This window comes from Lipotes vexillifer, unplaced genomic scaffold (genome assembly GCF_000442215.2).
Source record: "Lipotes vexillifer unplaced genomic scaffold, Lipotes_vexillifer_v1.1 scaffold1862, whole genome shotgun sequence".
Classification (NCBI taxonomy): Eukaryota; Metazoa; Chordata; class Mammalia; order Artiodactyla; family Lipotidae; genus Lipotes; species Lipotes vexillifer.
Window position 1 is genome coordinate 707,475 of NW_006771326.1, and position 21,380 is coordinate 728,854.

At 48.3% G+C, this 21,380-nt stretch overlaps 1 protein-coding gene across 1 annotated transcript in view; it reads right to left on the bottom strand.

Moving 5' to 3' along the window:
* The window catches only part of FNIP2 (folliculin interacting protein 2), a 126,679-nt gene that overhangs the window by 33,014 nt on the left and 72,285 nt on the right, over positions 1–21,380 (bottom strand). Inside the window, exons 8-9 of the mRNA XM_007446627.1 lie at positions 21,091–21,162; positions 9,732–9,861 (exon numbers count right to left, since the gene is read on the bottom strand). Coding sequence (XP_007446689.1) covers positions 9,732–9,861; positions 21,091–21,162 — 202 coding nt within the window. The remainder of the gene's footprint in view (positions 1–9,731; positions 9,862–21,090; positions 21,163–21,380) is intronic.

A 21,380-nucleotide genomic window follows, 5' to 3' on the forward strand; every position in this document is an offset into this window, starting at 1 on the left:
CACTGAGCCCTCTGCAGATGTGTGTCAGCTTCAGCTCCACCCTAGAAACAGTAACCAACTGCACCTAGCACAGCGGACGCTGCCGTCTGCCGAATTTCTGAAAAACACCCGCAGCTTTAATAGCGTGCGTGCCTCTTACTCGCTTCCCTATGTCTCTCTGCTGAATTCTAAAGCAACTGAGCTTCATTCAATCTGTCGTCTTGGATCAACCACGCAGACTGGAATAAGTCAGGTCATGCGGTATCTGTAAGTATACTTTTAAGATCAGTCTACAATGAAAGCATGTTTCAGGATGTCTTAAAAATTTTAAGTATGCACACAAATAATTCAACCTAGCTCTACCCTCAAGGCAACAGGTAAGATACACAGACCATTCTGCAAATGTGAAAACTGGGGCAGAGGGACTAACCAACTTGCTTCAAAACAGAAAGCTTTTCAGTGACCACGCCCGAGTCCCAGCCCAGGGGTTCTGTCTGCTAGCCCTGGCTCGTTGCTCGGACACTGGGAATGACCAAGGGCTCTGGCGCCACGTCTGACCCATCCACTGGGGGGACGGGCTGGGAGCGATCACACCAGCTGACAGGCCTTCAAGTCAAGGGAAGACCACGCTACACACTGGATTTTTCAAATAGCATTTTGTTGACACATGAATGAGTATTTACATACACTGTAAATACTTCAAGATCCTAAACAAAGCAACAACTGTGACTATTTAAATACATCTCAGTGACCTGTAATTGGCCTCAGGACTGCTCAGTCTGACTGGTTATGTCAGCTCTGAATGTAGGCGGAATCTATGGGTTATGTTGGAACATATGAAATCGCCATTTCTGCAGGTCAAGGAACATCTCATCAGCGACTCTTTCTGGTTATTCATTTTACAATTCCGGGCCAAAGCCTTTCTGGGACGTCATACCTGCTTGTTTCGGGCTTCACCGGCCGCACTAAGGGGGGATCCGCAGCTTCTCTCCTCCACCGACAGCACCTCTGCGCCAGCGGGTAAACTGCCCCCCGCCGACTCCCCCCACCCGCCGGTCGCCGAAGCTCCCCACGTGGCACGGGGGTCAGCGAGCAACCAACCGTAAGGCTGTGAAGATCCTCCCTGGCCACCCTGCACTCTCTCAGGAACCAGGTCTCTGAGTGCGGTGACTTCCTCTCAGAGCCGGAGGCAATCGCATCCCTGGTACCCAGTGTTCTCCGGTCCTGCGTCAGAAACGAATCCCTTGCCCACACACCTGCCACAGGGAGAGACGGGCGGCGACCCCGGTAATCGAAGGGTCTTCGCGGGCACAGTGACCGAAGCTGAGCGCCCGCGGCTCTTCCGTCCTGGGCGTCAGGCAAGGGCGAGTACAGGACCACCGGCTCACAGCCTGCGCCCCCCCCCACCTCCACGCCTTGCGGGGCTGCTCTCAGGAGGGCCCAGGCTCGCGGTGACGTTCTCCGGGTGCTACCTTGATTCTTAACCGTGTCACCTTTAACTTGCGCTCTGTAAGTGAAGTCTGATGGGGTGATGACGCATGGGCGTGGGCAGGGCAGACGCCAGGCAGACGAGCGCACGGCGTGGGGGTCGGAAGCTGGGTGGCTGGCCTGGGGTCAGGCACACACTCACGAGTCCAGAAACAAGGTGGTGCCACAAGGCCCCAAGGCTGGGACCTCGGCCCAAATGGGCGGTGGCAGAGGGCACGGCCATGGGAGGGGGGAAGGGCTGGGGCAAGGCCCGGACCGAGAGGGAGGCAGCCTGTCTGTCCATCATCAGAGCCCGCCCCTGTGGAGTCTGCACAACACTTAGCTCTTCGTCCTGAGCCCCAGGGCAGTAAACTATCACAAAGGAAGGGCCTACAGTTCACAATGCAACAAAGTACATCAGGGAGTTATTAGAATTCTTTAAAGAGTTCGTTAATATCTCGTTTTGAAAACTGCAGCAACATTGCAAAGCAAATATCCACAGGCACAGAAACAGAAATTGAATGTAGAGATTGCTGCATTGGATAGAAAATACCCACAACTTTCATATGAAGCTTCAGAAGAAGAAATTATTAGTAATGAAGCCCATTTTAAAATTAAATTTCCGTATAATTGACGATGTAGTGACACAGTGCGTAAAAAGGCATTCTGAATTATATGCAGCTCATGAAGACACTTCCAGTTTCTTGTAAGAGCTCTGTAAGTCACAGGAAATGGCAGAGGAAACATTAAAATAACCGTGCGTAAAGATACATTTAAAATTCAATTCAGACTTACACAAAATGGATGTGTGTGAAGAACTGAATCTTTAGCAAAACTGTTCCATAAGAATCGTCTGATCCAGATGTACTGAAATTTGTTTTTTTTCTTCCTTTTTTTTTTAAACATCTTTATTGCAGTCTAATTGCTTTACAGTGCTGCTGTATAACAAAGTGAATCAGCTGTATGTATACATATATCCCCATATCCCCTCCCTCTTGCGTCTCCCTCCCACCCTCCCTATCCCACCCCTCTAGGTGATCACAAAGCACCGAGCTGATCTCCCTGTGCTATGCGGCCGCTTCCCACTAGCTATCTATTTTACATTTGGTAGTGTATATATGTCCACGCCACTCTCTCACTTCATCCCAGCTTACTCTTATCCCTCATTGTGTCCCCAAGTCCATTCTCTACGTCTGTGTCTTTATTCCTGTCCTGCCCCCAGGTTCTTCAGAACTTTTTTTTTTCTTTTTAAGATTCCACATATATGTGTTAGCATACGGTATTTGTTTTTCTCTTTCTGACTTACTTCACTCTGTATGACAGACTTAGGTCCATCCACCTTGCTACAAATAACTCACTTTCGTTTCTTTTTATGGCTGAGTAATATTCCATTGTAAATATGTGCCACATCTTTATCCATTCACCTGTCGATGGACACTTAGGATGCTTCCATGTCCTGGCTATTGTAAATAGTGCAGCAGTGAACATTGTGGTACATGACTCCTTTGGAATTATGGTTTTCTCTGGGTATATGCCCAGTAGTGGGATTCCTGGGTCATATGGTAATTCTATTTTTAGTTTTTTGAGGAACCTCCATACTGTTCCCCATACTGGCTGTATCAATTTACCTTCCCACCGACAGTGCAAGATGGTTCCCTTTTCTCCACACCCTCTCCAGCATTTATTGTTTGTAGAGTTTTTGATGATGGCCATTCTGACCGGTGTGAGGTGATACCTCATTGTAGTTTTGATTTGCATTTCTCTAATGATTAGTGATGTTGAGCATCCGTTCATGTGTTTGTTGGCAATCCGTATATCTTCTTGGGAGAAATGTCTGTTTAGGTCTTCTGCCCATTGTTGGATTGGGTTGTTTGTTTTTTGGATATTGAGCTGCATGAGCTGCTTGTATATTTTAAAGATTAATCCTTTGTCAGTTGCTTTGTTTGAAAATATTTTCTCCCATTCTGAGGGTCGTCTTTTTGTCTTGTTTATGGTTTCCTTTGCTGTGCAAAAGCTTTTAAGTTTCATTAGGTCCCATTTGTATATTTTTGTTTTTATTTCCCTTTCTCTAGGAGGTGGGTCAAAAAGGATCTTGCTGTGATTTATGTCATATAGCATTCTGCTTATGTTTTCCTCTAAGAGTTTTAGTGTCTGGCCTTACATTTAGGTCTTTAATCCATATTGAGTTTATTTTTGTGTACGGTGTTAGGGAGTGTTCTAATTTCATTCTTTTACGTGTACCTGTCCAGTTGTCCCAGCACCACTTATTGAAGAGGCTGTCTTTTTCCATTGTATATTCTTGCCCCCTTTATCAAAGACAAGGTGACCATATGTGCGTGGGTTTATCTCTGGGCTTTCTATCTTGTTCCATTGATCTGTATTTCTGTTTTTGTGCCAGTACCATACTGTCTTGATTACTGTAGCTTTGTAGTAGTGTCTGAAGTCAGGGAGCCTGATTCCTCCAGCTCCGTTTTTCTTTCTCAAGATTGCTTTGGCTCTTCGGGATCTTATGTCTTTCCATACATATTGTGAAATTTTTTGCTCTAGTTCTGTGAAAAATGCCATTGGTAGTTTGAAAGGGATTGCATTGAATCTGTAGATTGCTTTGGGTAGTAGAGTCATTTTCACAATGTTGATTTTCCCAATCCAAGAGCATGGTATATCTCTCCATCTGTTTAATTTCTTTCATCAGTGTCTTACAGTTTTCTGCATACAGGTATTTTGTCTCCTTAGGTATGTTTTTTTCCTAGGTATTTTATTCTCTTTGTTGCAGTGGTAAATGGGAGTGTTTCCTTAATTTCTTTCAGATTTTTCATCATTAGTGTATAGGAATGCCAGAGATTTCTGTGCATTAGTATTGTATCCTGCTACTTTACCAAATTCATTGATTAGCTCTAGTAGTTTTCTGGTAGCATCTTAGGATTCTCTATGTAAAGTATCATGTCATCTGCAAACAGTGACAATTTTACTTCTTCTGTTCTGATTTGGATTCCTTTTATTTGTTTTTCTTCTCTGACTGCTGTGGCTAAAACTTCCAAAACTATGTTGAATAAGAGTGGTGATGGGCTTCCCTGGTGGCGCAGTGGTTGAGAGTCCGCCTGCCGATGCAGGGGATGCGGGTTCGTGCCCCGGTCTGGGAGGATCCCACGTGCCGTGGAGCGGCTGGGCCCATAAGCCATGGCCGTTGAGCCTGCTCGTCCGGAGCCTGTGCTCCACAATGGGAGAGGCCACAGCAGTGAGAGGCCCACATACCGCAAAAAAAAAAAAAAAAAAAAAAGAGTGGTGAGAGTGGGCAACCTTGTCTTGTTCCTGATCTTAGTGGAAATGGTTTCAGTTTTTCACCATTGAGGACGATGTTGGCTGTGGGTTTGTCATATATGGCCTTTATTATGTTGAGGAAAGTTCCCTCTATGCCTACTTTCTGGAGGGTTTTTATCATAAATCGGTGTTGAATTTTGTCGAAAGCTTTCCCTGCATCTATTGAGATGATCATATGGTTTTTCTCCTTCCATCTGTTAATATGGTTTATCACACTGACTCACTTGCATATACTGAAGGATCCTTGCATTCCTGGGATAAACACCACTTGACCATGGTGTATGATCCTTTTAGTGTGCTGTTGGATTCTGTTTGCTAGTATTTTGCTGAGGATTTTTGCATCTATGTTCATCAGTGATATTGGTGTGTAATTTTCTTTTTTTGTAGTATCTTTGTCTGGTTTTGGTATCAGGGTGATGGTGGCCTCGTTGAATGCGTTTGGGAGTGTTCCTCCCTCTGCTATAGTTTGGAAGAGTTTGAGAAGGATGGGTGTTGGCTCTTCTCTAAATGTTTGATAGAATTCACCTGTGAAGCCATCTGGTCCTGGGCTTTTGTCCATTGGAAGATTTTTAATCACAGTTTCAATTTCAGTGCTTGTGATTGGTCTGTTTATATTTTCTATTTCTTCCTGGTTCAGTGTCAGAAGGTTGTGCTTTTCTTAGAATGTGTCCATTCTTCCAGGTTGTCCCTTTTACTGGCACATAGGTGTTTTTAGTAGTCTCTCAGGATCCTTTGTATTTCTGCAGTGCCAGTTGTTATTTCTCCTTTTTCATTTCTAATTCTGTTGATTCGAGTCTTCTCCCTCTTTTTCTTGATGAGTCTGGCTAATGGTTTATCAATTTTGTTTATCGTCTCAAAGAACCAGCTTTTAGTTTTATTGATCTTTGCTATCGTTTCCTTCACTTTTTTCATTTATTTCTGCTCTGATCTTTATGATTTCTTTCCTTCTGGTAACTTTGGGGGTTTTGTTCTTCTTTCTCTAATTGCTTTAGGTGTAATGTTAGATTGTTTATTTGAGATTTTTCTTGTTTCTTGAGGTAGGATTGTATTGCTATAAACTTCCTTAGACCTGCTTTTGCTGCATCCCATAGGTTTTGGATTGTCGTGTTTTCATTGTCATTTTTCTCTAGGTATTTTTTGATTTCCTCTTTGATTTCTTCAGTGATCTCTTGGTTATTTAGTAACATATCATTTAGCCTCCATGTATTTGTGGTTTTTACGTCTTTTTCCCTGTAATTGATTTCTAATCTCATAGCGTTGTGGTTGGAAAAGATGCTTGATACGATTTCGATTTTCTTAAATTTATGAAGGCTTGATTTGTGACCCAGGATATGATCTATCCTGGAGAATATTCCATGAGCACTTGAGAAGAAAGTGTATTCTGTTGTTTTTGGATGGAATGTCCTATAAACATCAATTAAGTCCCCATCTTGTTTAATGTATCATTTAAAGCTTGTGTTTCCTTATTCATTTTCATTTTGGATGATCTGTCCATTGGTGAAATTGGTGTGATAAAGTCCCCTACTATGATTGTGTTACTGCTGATTTCCCCTTTTATGGCTGTTGGCATTAGCCTTATGTATTGAGGTGCTTCTATGTTGGGTGCATAAATATTTACAATTGTTATATCTTCTTCTTGGATTGATCCCTTGATCATTATGTAGTGTCCTTCTTTGTCTCTTGTAATAGTCTTTGTTTTAAAGTCTATTTTGTCTGATATGAGAATTGCTACTCCAGCTTTCTACTGATTTCCATATGCATGGAATATCTTTTTCCATCCCCTCACTTTCAGTCTGCATGTGTCCCTAGGTCTGAAGTGAGTCTCTCATAGACAGCACGTATACAGGTCTTGTTTTTGTTTCCATTCTGACAGTGTTTTGGTTGGAGCATTTAATCCATTTACATTTAAGTTAGTTATCGATGTGTGTGTTCCTATTACCATTTTCTTAATTGTTTTGGGTTTGTTATTGTAGGTCTTTTCCTTGTCTTGTGTTTCCTGCCTAGGGAAGTTCCTTTAGCATTTGTTGTAAAGCTGGTTTGGTGGTGCTGAATTCTCTTAGCTTTTGCTCGTCTGTAAAGGTTTTATTTTCTCCATCAAATAAATGAGACCTTTGCTGGGTAGAGTAATCTTGGTTGTAGGTTCTTCCCTTTCATCACTTTAAGTATGTCCTGCCACTCCCTTCTGACTTGTAGAGTTTCTGCTGAAAGATCAGCTGTTAACCTTATGGGGATTCCCTTGTGTATTTGTTGTTTTTCCCTTGCTGTTTTCAGTATTTTTTCTTTGTACTTAATTTTTGACAGTTTGATTAATATGTGTCTTGGCATGTTTCTCCTTGGATTTATCCTGTATGGGACTCTCTGTGCTTCCTGGACTTGATTGACTATTTCCTTTCCCATATTAGGGAAGTTTTCAACTATAATGTCTTCAAATATTTTCTCAGTCCCTTTCTTTTTCTCTTCTTCTTCTGGGACCCCTATAATTCAAATGTTGGTGCGTTTAATGTTGTCGCAGAGGTCTCTGAGACTGTCCTCAATTCTTCTCAATCTTTTTTCTTTTTTCTGCTCTGTGGTAGTTATTTCCACTATTTTATCTTCCAGGTCCCTTATCCGTTCTTCTGCCTCAGTTATTCTGCTATTGATTATTTTCTAGAGAATTTTTAATTTCATTTATTGTGTTGTTCATCATTGTTTGTTTGCTCTTTAGTTCTTCTAGGTCCTTGTTAAACATTTCTTGCATTTTCTCCATTCTATTTCCAAGATTTTGGACCATCTTTACTATCATTACTCTGAATTCTTTTTTAGGTAGACTGCCTATTTCCTCTTCATTTGTTTGGTCTGGTGGGTTTTTACTTTGCTCCTTCATCTGCTGTGTGTCTCTCTGTCTTCTCATTTTGCTTCACTTACTGTGTTTGGTGTCTCCTTTTCGCAGGCTGCAGGTTCGTAGTTTCTGTAGTTTTTGGTGTCTGTCCCCAGTGGGTAAGTTTGGTTCAGTGGGTTGTGTAGGCTTCCTGGTGGAGGGAACTGGTGCCTGTGTTCTGGTGGATAAGGCTGGATCTTGTGTTTCTGGTGGGCAGGTCCACATCTGGTGGTGTGTTTTGGGGTGTCTGTGAACTTAGTATGATTTTAGGCAGCCTCTGTGCTAATGGCTGGGGTTGTATTCCTGTCTTGCTAGTTGTTTGGCATAGGGTATCCAGCACTGTAGCTTGCTGGTTGTTGAGTGGAGCTGTGTCTTAGCGTTGAGATGGAGATCTCTGGGAGAGCTCTCATCCATTGATATTACATGGAGCTGGGAGGTCTCTGGTGGTCCAATGTCCTGAACTCGGCTCTCCCACCTCAGAGGCTCAGGCCTGACACCTGGCCAGAGCACCGAGACCCTGTCAGCCCCACGGCTGGATAGTGTTGGGGGGGGGTCTCCTGCAGAGGTGGGGGGTGGCTGTGGCTCACTGCAGGGACAAGGACTCTGGCAGCAAACGTTCTGGGAAGTACTCCTTGGCGTGAGCCCTCCCAGAGTCTGCCATTAGCCTCAAGAAAGAGCCTGTAGCCTCCAGTGCTGGATCACCTCAGGCCAAACAACCCAAAATTTATATTTTTACGGTTTATTACAAATTTATCTCAATGTTGTTATAACCTATAAAGCTCCAGTAACAGCTTCAATGTGCACAAAGAGCTTTCCCCAAATAAAAAAGTTATCAAAAATTATTTGTCAGCTTGCATTTGCCAGGAGTGACTAATGCTGCTTTCAATTATGTTGATTGACGTACACATTTTGATGACCTAAACAAATGCATGTGCAGAAAAGCGAGCCAGGAAAACCTTATAATGAATGACGATAGTGAGTCAAGTATTACTACTGATTGTATTATATAGAATTTTTACACCAAAACGTTTTAGTAATTTATAACTTTGTGATAATAGTCACATATCACTATTATTTCTATTATATTTTGTAAGTAAAATATTTTTAATGGAAAAGCCTTACATTCATTTTATAGATTATTCTGAAAATGCCTGAAGCCCTGGAACATGTTTCTTTAAAAACAAACAAACAAACAAAACTAACACGTACACGTGATGTTAATTTTGGGGAGAAGGGGGCCAGCAGCCTGATGCCCTGCGTACGCCTCGGCTCCCCCGTTTCTCAGCCTGTGCTTTCAGGTCCCCCCCTTCACGAAGTCTGCCCCAACCCCAAGACCTCCCGCAAGGCTGCGTCCCGCCCCCGAGCCGCACACCCCCATATGCCCCTCTGAGCATTTAGCACTACCTTCTTCACACCACTGTTTACGTGAGCACCGTCTCTGTGAGCTCCTAAAGCGCAGGCCTGCAGCCAGCTCTTTCTTTACCCCTCCACAGCGCCGACACATGCCGACCTCTATTCACTTACTAAGGTAACCAACTGTCATGTGGGTTTTTCGTAGGTACAGCCTATCTTAATTCCCTTTTGAGGTTTTGGGTTGTAGGAAGAAGAGGTGGGAAGGTACTGATGTAACATCATCATAAACCAACAACGTGCGTTTTGCAACATAACTGAACTTTAGATCTGAAAACCAACTGAAACGAAGGCAGAGAGTATCTCGATGCTGTCATCTCTATTCATAATCGGACTGTTGACTGTTTAAGAATTTGTTTCACCAAAAATTAACCATCCTCGAGTTCATATATTTTCAAAGACCACGCTGGTGTCACCGTAAGCCAAGGGAAGATTTATTCCAGCCTTCTAACTTACAAAGGATACACCTGGAAGGGACCCAATGCAAAGAGAGCACGCACTCACTTTAAATCAATGCCAAATCTACCCACATAGTCCCAGTGTCTTTCCCGGAACCTCTCACCTGTGAACTTCCAGACTGAGCCGAAGCCGAGCGGAAAGCTCCGGCCCATTTGTGCCGACAGCAAGTGAGTGCAGTGTCCGCCAGCATCGCCGGGCTGCCCGCCCCAGTGCCCTGCACGGCCAGGGGAACCCAGCTCACCTCCTGGGAATGATGCCGTTTTCCAAGCTCGTGGTCTGGCTCCGAAGCCAGCGGCGCTGGTAACTGCTGGAGGAGGACGCAGAGGAGCTTGGAGACGGGAACGGTGTGATCAGAAGGCTGCTCAGGGAAGCTGCGGGAAGAAGATTGGGAAGTTGAGAGCTGGGCTCCAGGAGCCCACGTGCACCTACGCGAAAAATATCCATACAAGCCCCGGGACCTAACCGTTCAGGTTCTACCGGCCACAGCCAGCAGGGGGAGCCCTCTCAGGCTGCGGTACAGCCAGGAAAACACCCTTTAAAACAAACAGGGGTCGCCGACACGGCAAGGGCATCGGTGACCAGGCACCAGCCCCACATTCCAAACGTAAACAAACATTACTCATCCAGAGGGCAGCCTGCAGATTTCGGATACAACGAAGAGTCCACGGAAGGACTGCTACTGCTGCCCGGGAGCCAGTGCCGCACACGGAGCCGACTCACGCGCGTGTCCCCCCTTGACTGCTTGGTCCCCCTGTGTGTCGAGGTGAAATCCAGGCAGAAGAGTACTTGCCCCGCAAAGCACCCTCTCCCGCCGCCATCTCCAGATACACGGCACTTCCCGCCCCTCACGACTCCCTCGGCTCTGCAGGAGGCACATCTGCTCCCAGACGTGCTTTCTGCTTGGATGACTCGGCTGCCCTCAGCCTCTCTGCGGCCTCCGTCACAGTGCGTCCCTAGGTGTGGCCGACGCACAGCCCCACCGGTCCCCGTCAGGGCAGGCAAAGGGCTTCTTTCAAACCCCGGCTGCTTGGAGGAGCTCTGTGGGTTTGGAAGAACAGAGGGAGGAAACAGATGTTTTTCCCTCTACCCCCCAGGGTTAAGGAATCAGGACACTGAAATGTTACTCGGTCGGGGGCAGAAAGGAGTGGAATGTGCCAGTCGGCTGGCTGATGTTTGCACAGGCGGAACACAGGGCACCGGGCTGACTTCAGGAAGTGCGGTATACCATGCTCATGGACACCCCTCGGAAGGCAGCTTCTCCACGTGAACTGTCGTACTTTTATTCATACTTTTACAGGCAGATGGAAATAAGCTGAGTCCCCGACATGAGTTCTGAAATCCTTGACTTGCCTGGCTGCGAGTCAAGTGTCTACAACGTGCCAGGCGCTGTTCAGCGCACAGGGATCCCACACGGAGCTGAACAGCTGTGAGACCAGGGAACCCCCAGCCACAAGGTGAGATGCTAACAACTCAGGCTTCCTTCTGTCCACCGCAGAGGTGCTGTGAGCATCTACAAGATGCTTTTCTTCTGATCCAGTCAACATGTACAGGAAATGTGTCCAGGAGACCTTATTCATCTGTGATTCCTTGTACCCAGGACAGCGCCTGAGACACAACGGACAATTAATAAATGTTGGCTGAGCATACGGCATTTCTGCACTGAAGTGTTACCAGGTGGTTTGGTTTCAGCCTTGAGGCTGGACTTCAACCTCCAAAATCAAATCCTGGTTTCAAATATCAGCGAGTAGGTAATTTTACTGAGGATTTTGAAGGGAGATAGAAGAGAGTTTTTCCTCAAAGTCACACAGTACTACTTAATAAAAAAAATCCTAATTAGACATGTCTGCCTCACCCCCAAGTTTTCAAAATCCCTTATAAGACCAGAAAATCCTCACCCCCTAGTCCCAAATCTTCAGGGTCCCGTCTCTCTCCCTATCTTATGCTGGGCATATCAGCTCCTTCTTGGCAGGTGGAGGACAGAGGTGAGTTACAGTACTTGTATTATAAGTACATTTTTTTCCCCCTGATCACAGAAGCAAGATGGCGATGACCCTGAGGACCACTTCCTTCTGGAAGTGGTATTGCTGCATGATTCAGTTTAGTAAACCAAGTAAGACCCATGCTCTTGTTCAAATCCCAGCTCTGCCACTCACCGGCTGGGACACTTGGGCAGTCCACTTAACCTGTCAGCTTTCTCATCCGTGAAATGGGGGGCAAAAAAGGACCACACCGCACCTTTTTGTGAGAGCTGCACCACCCTGCTAGTGGGCTACGAAGTCTTTAGCGGATCAAAACTGGTATTTTAAAAAAGGAGCAGAAAAGAAAATAGAGTAGGTTGCAGCGTTAACATTAATTGGTGACACTTTTGTTTGTTATATATAAAGATGTTTGTTCCTGGATCATGATGAAATGCATTAGCATCGGTTGCAGACAAAAGAACACTTTGAAAACCACCGACCTATTTCACATGGTTCCTGTGAGGATTAAACAAATCAATACGTGTAAAAATACGTGTAAAGCACTTACCCCAGCACCCCATACAGTAAATGCTGGTTACTCACTCTCTCTGATAATTCTTGGAAAAGGTGGACTAGGTAAGACATTTCAGAGTACTGAGAGGTCATTAATTCTGATTAGTTATGAAAAGAACCAAGAACTTGTAATAGAGACATGAAAAAGGCAAAAAATTAAAATAATAAAAACCCAAGGAGGATGTTCCCTTTATCCCTACTATAAGATGCTGAATAATAATTTTTACGAAATATAATCTAAAGGACTGGCTTAGTGCTCTCCAGCATTTCCTCAAAAATATTTTAATATCATGTGGTAAGGTTTCTATGTAAAAGTACTGTGGTATTATGTTGTCAATCAGATATTCTAGGAAACAATACAGCTACAACTCTCAAATGCAAGAGGCCTAATTGTGGCTTGTAACCTATTGCCATTTTCACAAGAAAAGGGTGGATTCAATCACCACTTAGTGCGTGTGACAGGGCTGGGCCATGGTCTTCAAGGCAGTGCAACGTGGAGTGGTGCTGGGGCCCTGGTGCACGTCCCCATCGCCAGGGCTGCGTGAAGTGTGCCCAGCTGTTTCCCTACCTTTGCTAAGGAGACTGGTACCTCCAGGGCACCGAAGCGCTTCTGCATGAGAGTTACGTGGGGTGGGTCCCAGCTTCGTGAGCCAGGTAGAGAAATTCTCCAGTTGGTGCCACAGTTGTAAAATGTGTGACTTTCGGTTAAATTATACCTAGGCTCAGTTTCAGCTTTTTTTTTTTTTTTTTTTTTTTTTTTTGCGGTACGCGGGCCTCTCGCTGTTGTGGCCTCTCCCGTTGCGGAGCACAGGCTCCGGACGCGCAGGCTCAGCGGCCATGGCTCACTGGCCCAGCCGCTCCGCGGCATGTGGGATCCTCCCAGACCGGGGCACGAACCCGTCTCCCCTGCATCGGCAGGCGGACTCTCAACCAGTGCGCCACCTGGGAAGCCCTCAGTTTCAGCTTTTAAAGTGCTATGTCTAACACTCCTTAATATTTTTAGTATCACTTTTCTTTTTAGAATAATTTTACAATTAAAACAAATGTTAATGCATACAGACTGCAAAGACTTTTGGAGTTTTGTACATTAATAAGAAAATAATTTGAGCTTTCATCCCCACCCTCCTGACTGAGGGGGCTCTTCAGCGAGCATCTATTTATTCCTGCAGAAATTAGCAGTGAGAAAAAAGAATAAGTCTAAAGGCTTAAAAATGCTGATTGCTGGCTCTTCTTGGCCCATGTCATTCAAGTTCAAGATAAATGTTTAACTTTCTCTGGAAATACGTTTGCTGTTTGGAGAGTTTACTAGAAACACCATACTGATGATTTGACTACAGGATTTGGATTTGAACAAATAATGCCCTGAAACTCTTAAATCAAACCCGTTCCCTCAACACACATTTTCTGAGCACCTACTAAGAGCCTGGCACCACCTAGGCCTGGGGCAGAAACTTACAGCATAGAGACAGTCTCTGCCCTTAAGAAGCTCACACTTATGGAATAAGTAAACAAGATGATTTCAGATGGTGATAAGTTCATATGATTTTCTTCAAGCAACTAGGGCAAAGGTTTACTCTCTAATCAGCAGTCAGAGAACACCCGTGTGAAAATGGGACATTTCAGCTAAGAGTAAAATGCCAGCAAGAGGCAGCCATGGAAAGCGCATCCCAGATGTTCCCTATGAAAATAACCAGATCACCTCAGTAAGTCTTTAAAAAAATCTATGTGTACTCCTCCTTGTACATATGGGGGACATATCCCCCCGCCTCACTCAAATATCCATTGAGCATGGATTCACGCTGCTGGGGAGGGAGCAGTCAGCGTTGCACAACAGGTGGGTCTCTGCCCTCGGGGAGCTTCGAGGGGCGAAGGAGAAACAAACGAAAATCCCTAAGGGGCAAGCCTGACACTGGAAAAGGAAGTGCAAAAGTCAAGCGCTCAGAAGCTGCTATAATTCCTTCAACGGAAAGAATTCTGAGGTTGGCTTGTTTGTGTATCTGGAAACACTGCCACCAAAATGAAAACAGGCTAATGTGACCAGGCCCCTATTCCTGCCCAAGCTCATCTTGCACACTCCCCTCACGACATCCAGCCTTCCTCTGTTCCTGGTACACAACGGTCTTTCTGTGCCCCACACACAAACCTGCAAAGCCTGCTCCCACCCCCGGGCTCTGCCCCAGCGGCCAGCAGGCCTGAGATGCTCTTTGCTCTGGCTTCAGCAAGCCAGCCACCAGGGGCACTCAAGTCAGCTGAAATTTCAGCTTCCGGGAGAGGCCTTCCGTGAGCACCCTGGTGGTGATGAGTGCCTGCCTACATTTTATAGTCTTTCTCTGTGTCCCCTTTATTGAACATAATTCCATGTCTAGTTGATCACTGATCTATCCCCACATCTGACAAAAATGTCTGGCACATAAGATGCTTAAGAAATGTTGCCATACGAAGAATGAGAAAATGATTACGTGAAGGACAGTGATGCCTGTCTTGATCGGCAAGCATGGCGGAAACAAAGCGTTAGAATACAAATTTCTAGAGAGAGTTCAAAGCCTGAATTTATTAAAAAGTTTCCTATGGTCAAAGCTGTATGCAGAGCATTTGGATTTTCTCTCCCTCCCACCCCCCATTAAAAGAAAATCTTTATTCTGTTTGGTGGTGATGGTGGTGGTGGTGGTGATGATGGTGGTGGTGGAGGCGGTTATGGTGATGGTGGTGATGATGTTGGTGATGGTGGTTGAGGTGGTCATGGTGATGGAGGTGATGCTGGGTGGTGATGATGGCGGTGGTGGTGGAGGTGATGGTGGTGGTGATGGTGGTGATGGTGGTGATGATAGTGGTGGTGGCCATGATGGCGGTGGTGGTGGAGGTGATGGTGGTGATGATGGTGGTGGTGATGGTGGTGATGATGGTGGTGGTGGTGGTGATGGTGGTGATGAAGGTGATGGTGGTGGCGATGGTGGTGGTGGTGATGAAGGTGATGGTGGTGGCGATGACGGTGGTGGTGGTGGAGGTGGTGGTGGTGATGGTGGTGATGGTGGTGGAGGTGATGGTGGTGGTGATGGTGGTGGTGATGGTGGTGATGGTGGTGATGATGGTGGTGGTGGCGGTGGTGGAGGAGGTGATGGTGGTGATGGTGGTGGTGGTGGCGATGGTGTTCGTGCCCCGGTCCGGGAAGATCCCACTGATGGTGATGGTGGTGGCGGTGGTGGTGGTGATGAAGGTGATGGTGGAGGTGATGGTGGTGGTGATGGTGGTGGTGACGGTGGTGGTGGTGATGGTGATGGTGGTGGTGGTGATGGTGGTGGTGGTGAAGGTGATGGTGGTGGTGATGATGTTGGTGAAGGTGGTGGTGGTGGAGGTGGTCATGGTGGTGGTGATGATGGTGGTGGTGAAGGTGATGGCGCCCCTCTCCAGAACCACGGGGACGGAGACCCCCATGCTGGCCCGCCCCGAGCACCACATCCCAGGGCCCTCTCTGTCCCGTCTCTCACAGGCGGCCTCACTCTCTGGGTCATGAATCTCCCTTTGCCCCCACTCCCTGTGTGTGTGCGTGTGTGCATGTGTGTGTGCATGTGTGCGTGTGTGCCATCTGTCTTCACACCCAAATGGCAGAGTGGCCAAAACTCGGGTCCTGTCTGAACACCATGACGCCGTGTGCTCTTGTCCTGAAGGCTGACCGTAAAGCACTTAATAAACGTGTCTGAACATACGAGCTAGACGTTCTCCTCACACTGATGGTTTTACTACTTTCCAGGGCACAGAGAATGAAGACATTACCTTCCTGCCCGTGATTTGAGCGTGCTGCCGGGGAGCGGAGTCAGCAGCTGGATGGAGGTGGCGGCTGGCCAGGCCGGGAGGCGGGTCCCAGCCCCAGCTGCCTGCACCGTCCTCTCCCCCTCGCCGTGGCCGCCAGATTGCAGCTTCTGCCCCACCCGTGTCCTCTTTCTGAACTACAGCTGACTGCTCGTGGCTGGGGCACTTGCGGGCACTTGTGACTGAGATACTGGCTCAACACCCGTCTCCCCAGGCGCCTCCTCCCCTGGTATGGGGCATGCCCGCATGCCCCACTCGTCATCCTGTTAGAAACTGGAGAGTCGCCCTTTGTCCCCCCCGCCATGCCCTGTGTCCCATTAGTCCCCAAGCCCCGCCAGGACCACCTTCCAGCGCGGCTGAAACCCACCCCTCCTCTCTCCCGAGACCGTGCCTAAACCTTCCTAAGAGCAGCCACTCAAATAACCTCTTGAGAATGAATTTAACTTTCTGATGCATACATGCACAGGGGACACATTCACAGTATCCAGAAAAGAATGAGAATGCACTCCCTCCATCCCTGTCCCAGGGGGACCCCTTCCAGACACATTCGATGAACACACTTTTCTGTCTTTATATGTGGAGAGAGATCTTGCATATGCCCTTTTTCTCTTGAAACATAAATGACCGTTCACTGCAACTCACTGCTGATCAACTTTTCTTTTTCACTTAGAAATACATCTAAGAGAACTGTTCTATTTCGAGGCCTGCTAGGCTGCCGTGCCCTTCCAACCACCACGTGGGGCTGCTCTGTGGGACGAACGTGACTTAAGCAGGCTCTGGATGAACATCTAGGTCACCTCCGATGTTCTGCTAGTGACAACAGCTCATCATGTGTTTCCTACTCCTACTTTTCACCCTCCACAAAGACACTAGAAAAATGGTTCTCAAACTTGCTATAAGCAAAGTCTATGAAGATGAACATCAGATTTTATAGATGTCTCCCTCACTTGGCTTCCTTAATACAAAAAATCAGGGAATAAGGCAAAGACCGTTGAGCAAACTGCTAATACTCTAATGTAAAAATCACTGTGAGCTTGGTATCGAGTTTGTTCCTTTACTGATGAAGTGTCTTTAAAAAAAAATAGGTGGATATAGTCGAACCCATTAAAGCAGTAAATTGGATATCCTTGTTATTGCTCTATTCCTTATTCTGCGTGTGTGACAAGCTATTTAAAGAGGCACTGGGGCACTTATCGTGAAGGGTAAAATGCATGAAGGCATAGATCAGAATTAAGATTTGATTTCCTCTCTTATTATAGTAAGCTACTGAATAACCCAGAAAAAAAGCTGGATATTCTTCTCAGGTACTATTCTAAAAAGGGAAAGAGGGGAAAGAAACCCAATGAACTGTTTTTAAAAATTTTATGCTAAATCAGATAATCCTTTTACACTAGCTTTACAAACACATGCGTGCGCACGCACAAGCACACGCACACACACACACACACACAGCGGTGAGTTTGGGGGAGAAAATGTTAATGGGAAAAAAATCTATCTTCTGCCCACCTCCCTCAGTCCTGTACCCCCTGCCCAACTGATCTACTTTAGCAATGAATATACGGGTGCAGTTTTTTTCTGGAGCAGTTGGTGAGGCACCAAATAGACCTAAAATATGGAGCCAATCAGGTTTCCCCTTTAGCTGCCCCCGAACAAGACCAAGTCCAAGGCCTCACAGGGCGCCGGTGCCTTTTGTGATGAGGCTCGCCCCCCCGCCCCCCAGTCCCCGACGCTGCGGGCACATTTTACCCGGGCAGCCCCAGGACCTACACCCCTGTGCAAACGAGCTTCTGAAACGCGCTTTTGCTCAACGCTGATGCAGTTCTTTCCTCCCTCCCGGCTGTCGTCCCTCGAACGCCCCCGTCCTGGGTGCCACCCCCAGGCCCCCGGCTCCCACGGGGCGGGTGAGGCAGCGCTCTTCACCCACTGTTTTAACTCTGGGTTTACATGGAGCTTCCTGAGGGCAGGTGCTACGGGTCTTCTGCATGGCCCCAGTTCTGGCAGAGCCTGCCAGCCTAGCGGGTACAAGATTGTTATTCAATAAATGTGGCTTCACGGCCTGACTCGCGGCTACCCTGCCAACCCCTTCCCTTCACCTCGACTGTAGCAAACTGGCCCAACTGTGGAAGCCACCACGGTAACTGAGCTCTCCTACAACAGAGGGCCCTCGGGAGTGCAAACCCAGACAGCGCTTTGCAGCCCCGGGGCACACGGTGCACGAAGGGCACGCGGTCAGCGCCCACAACATTCCTCCCTGACGCGGGCGGAAGACAGGTGCGGGGAAGCGGCTGGCGGAGGGCGACAGAGACCCTCGGTGTCTTATCTTTCTGCCGGGGAACCGTACCGTGTGCTCTCAGACGCTTCATCCGGATCGAGTTCCTCTCTGTAGAGGATGATTTAAAAAGCAAAAAACAAACATAGAAGCTTTTCTAAAGTTACTTCTTTACGCAACTACTGGGGAAGAAAAAGACTCTGAGGTCCCTCTTCAGATGTGACTTGTGTGTTCAGAGTTTTGGGGCAGCCGCCATGCAGCCAGTTCATCACGAAGATGAACTGGTGTCAGCTGTGATTTCAGAGCTTCTGCTGGCCTGGTACTTGACAGCTGCAAACATTCCCCATCTCCAAAGGCGCCGGCCTAGGTAACCTTGGCAACGAGTGACGTCTGGGGGACGAAAGGTCAGAGGAACTGCACACAAGCACTGCTCTCTCGTTTTAAAAAGGTGTTTCCCACAGGAGCACTGGGGTAAGCACCCTGACGCTGTTGTGTGTGCCCTGCAACGAATCCATTAACTAAATGTGCGGCAGGCCGGGAGCCGGGTGTCTCGCCATCGGGGGCGGTTTGCAGATAAGCCGGGCGGGGAGGGTGGGACGGCCCACGGGCTCACAGATGGCGGGCAACACGGAGAAATCGGCGGCACTCACGCGTCGCTGAATGCAGGTGCAGGCGTCGCCGACAGCAGTACACACAGAGACACAGACACGCACAGCCGGCACAAACCCACACTCCTGCTTGCTGGCTGAGAGGGCCGTTGAGAAACGGCCCTCCAGGTGCAACAAGCGTATCTGGGGTCCAGACCCTGGGACCTAATTCCATCTCCAGTGAAAGGACAGGGCAACACGGAGACACGACTGATTCTAGGGATGGGGCAGGACATACACGAGGCACGTCTGGAGCATCCTGTAGTGCCAGAAAGCGAGGAAGCGCCACACACACACACACACACACACACACACACACACACACAGAGTGAGAGAGGTTAAAGAAACAGTGGAGCCAATGGTAAGTGCTCCACGGCTTCCATGGCCAAAGCTGGAGCCACGTGAGCGACAAAATAAAGCAGTACTGGGCTGACCTGAAGTGTAAAGTAAGCATTCTGAGTCCATATTGATATGAACGGCTGACTGACTGGACGGATGAGGACGGAGGGCAGGCTGCCACGCAGAAGAGCTCCAAGTAGCTGACGCAGGGCCCTGCCCGCAGCAGACGGGGAGAGGCCAGACAGACACCGTGCCAGTCAGGTGACCAAGGCCACCATCAGTGGTCATAACTTACGCTGACAGCACATACCCTTGGTCGGGGGCAACAAAAGTGTCACCGAACCTCTGTGACCTCTCTTCCAAAACCCGGTCCACTCACGTGCAAAGCATCAAACAAATTCCAACAGCCGGCATTCTACGCAGCACCTGGCTGCTACTTCTGGAGACTGTCAAGGTCGTCACAAAACACAGCAAGTCTGAGGAACTGCCAGAGCCGAGCAGAGGCAAACAGACGTGACAACTGACCGCCCCGTCTTACAGACTAAGATGTTAACGACAGGGGGCTACACTGGAGCTCCCCACTACCGTCTCGATTGCTCTGCAAATCTACAACTGTTCTGAAAAACAAATCTATTGAAGATATTTTGCCCATCTCTCAACTCTGCAGACAGGAAGTTACAAATTACAGAAAACAGGAATAAACCGTGTCTGTAATTTCTCTCCATCTTCCACTGCGAATTCAGCTCAAACAGTCGGAGTCGCTGCTCTGCTCCAGGATGAGGACCCCGGTCCACACAGTGCGGGCGACATGAGGAACCAGCCACGGCGGGCGCACGAGCGGCCTTTGGTGGAGGGCGACCCTCCCAGGGCTGACCTGGGGGTTTCGGAGCAGCTCCCGGGACGGAAGGGGAGCAGAAGGCCCCTGGGGTCCCTGTGCAGCCAGCCCCGCATCTGCCCGGACTCCCAACAGGAGGGCGGGAGCCTCGAAGGAGAGACGGCGGGTTCAGGGGCCGAGCTGCCGACAAAGCCAAAGCTCACATTTGCATCAGGTTCACCTCTGCCCCCTCCTCCCGAGAAAGCGTTCAGATCCGGCTGCTACTGACCTTTCACTTCAATGCAAACGCGGCCCTCAACTGTCCTGCTTCTCAAAGGGCAAGGGACACTCTGTCTTAGGAGCAATTTAGAGTTGGAATGAACAGGCTGGGACCAGGGACCCTCTGCTGCAGGGCTTGCACCTGGACACACCTCTGCTCCACCCACAGATACAAAGAAACTATAAGGGACTAAAAATAACTGGGGGCATGCGCAGTTGGGGCACATTATGGACAAAAGATACAAAGAGACCAAAAAACCCAACTGCCATTTCTGAAGAGGCTGGAGCAGAAACAGGGGTTCAGGAGCAAAAGCAGAGCACTGCACACGCCGCCTGCACTCAGCACCACCTAAGCGGCGGGCAGAACACCTTAAGCCGCCCCTCCGACCCCAGCCCTGGACACACCCCTGCCCTCACGCCTTATAAGGAACAGCTCATCCCCCCTCAGGGAGCGAGCCAGCAGGCGAACCCGTCCTTTGTTCTCCTTTCCTCATGGTGCAGCAGGGGCCCCAATAAAGCCTTGCCTCAATTTCTTGTCTGGCCTCTGGTCAATTTCTGTTGCTCAAGGAGGCCCAGAATCCTGGTCAGTCACAGCTTGACATGAGGAGAGAAGGGGTACAGGAGACAAAATCTAGAGCATCACGACTCCAGGACAGAAGAAAGAGTGAGCAGGTCAGCGGACAGCCCCCATGGTCACAGCCAGAGGGATTCCCATGCACACTATCCTTCCCCTGGTTGGATGCTCAGGACCCAGCAGGTCCCGGGACCACTGGCTCAAGGAGGCTTCCCTCTTTATAGCGGGACGCTGCTCGACGTACGTTCTTCTCGCAGGAGCAGTCCCTGTGCACGTCACACCCAGATCTCAGAGGGAGGGCTCGCGCCATGGGCGCTGCCGTCAAGAGGAAAGCACGTACCTGAGCGGGCGATGCCGCTGTCCCTGTCTTCGCTCTGCCCTCTGCTCGGCATGTCGACCGGAGTGCTGTGCACTGCAGGAAGCAAGGAGACCTGGTCACGGGGCTCGCAGAGGCGGGCTGCTCAGACCGCCTGCACTCGCTTTACGCCTGCTGGCGGTGACCGCACGAGCACACACAGGGAGGGACGGGAAAGCAGAATGCAGTTCAGAAAGGATGGGGGAAGGAGGGGGCAGAGGCCAGCGACCACCTGCCCGTGCCTGTCCCCCGACAGCACTACAGAGGCTCTTCCG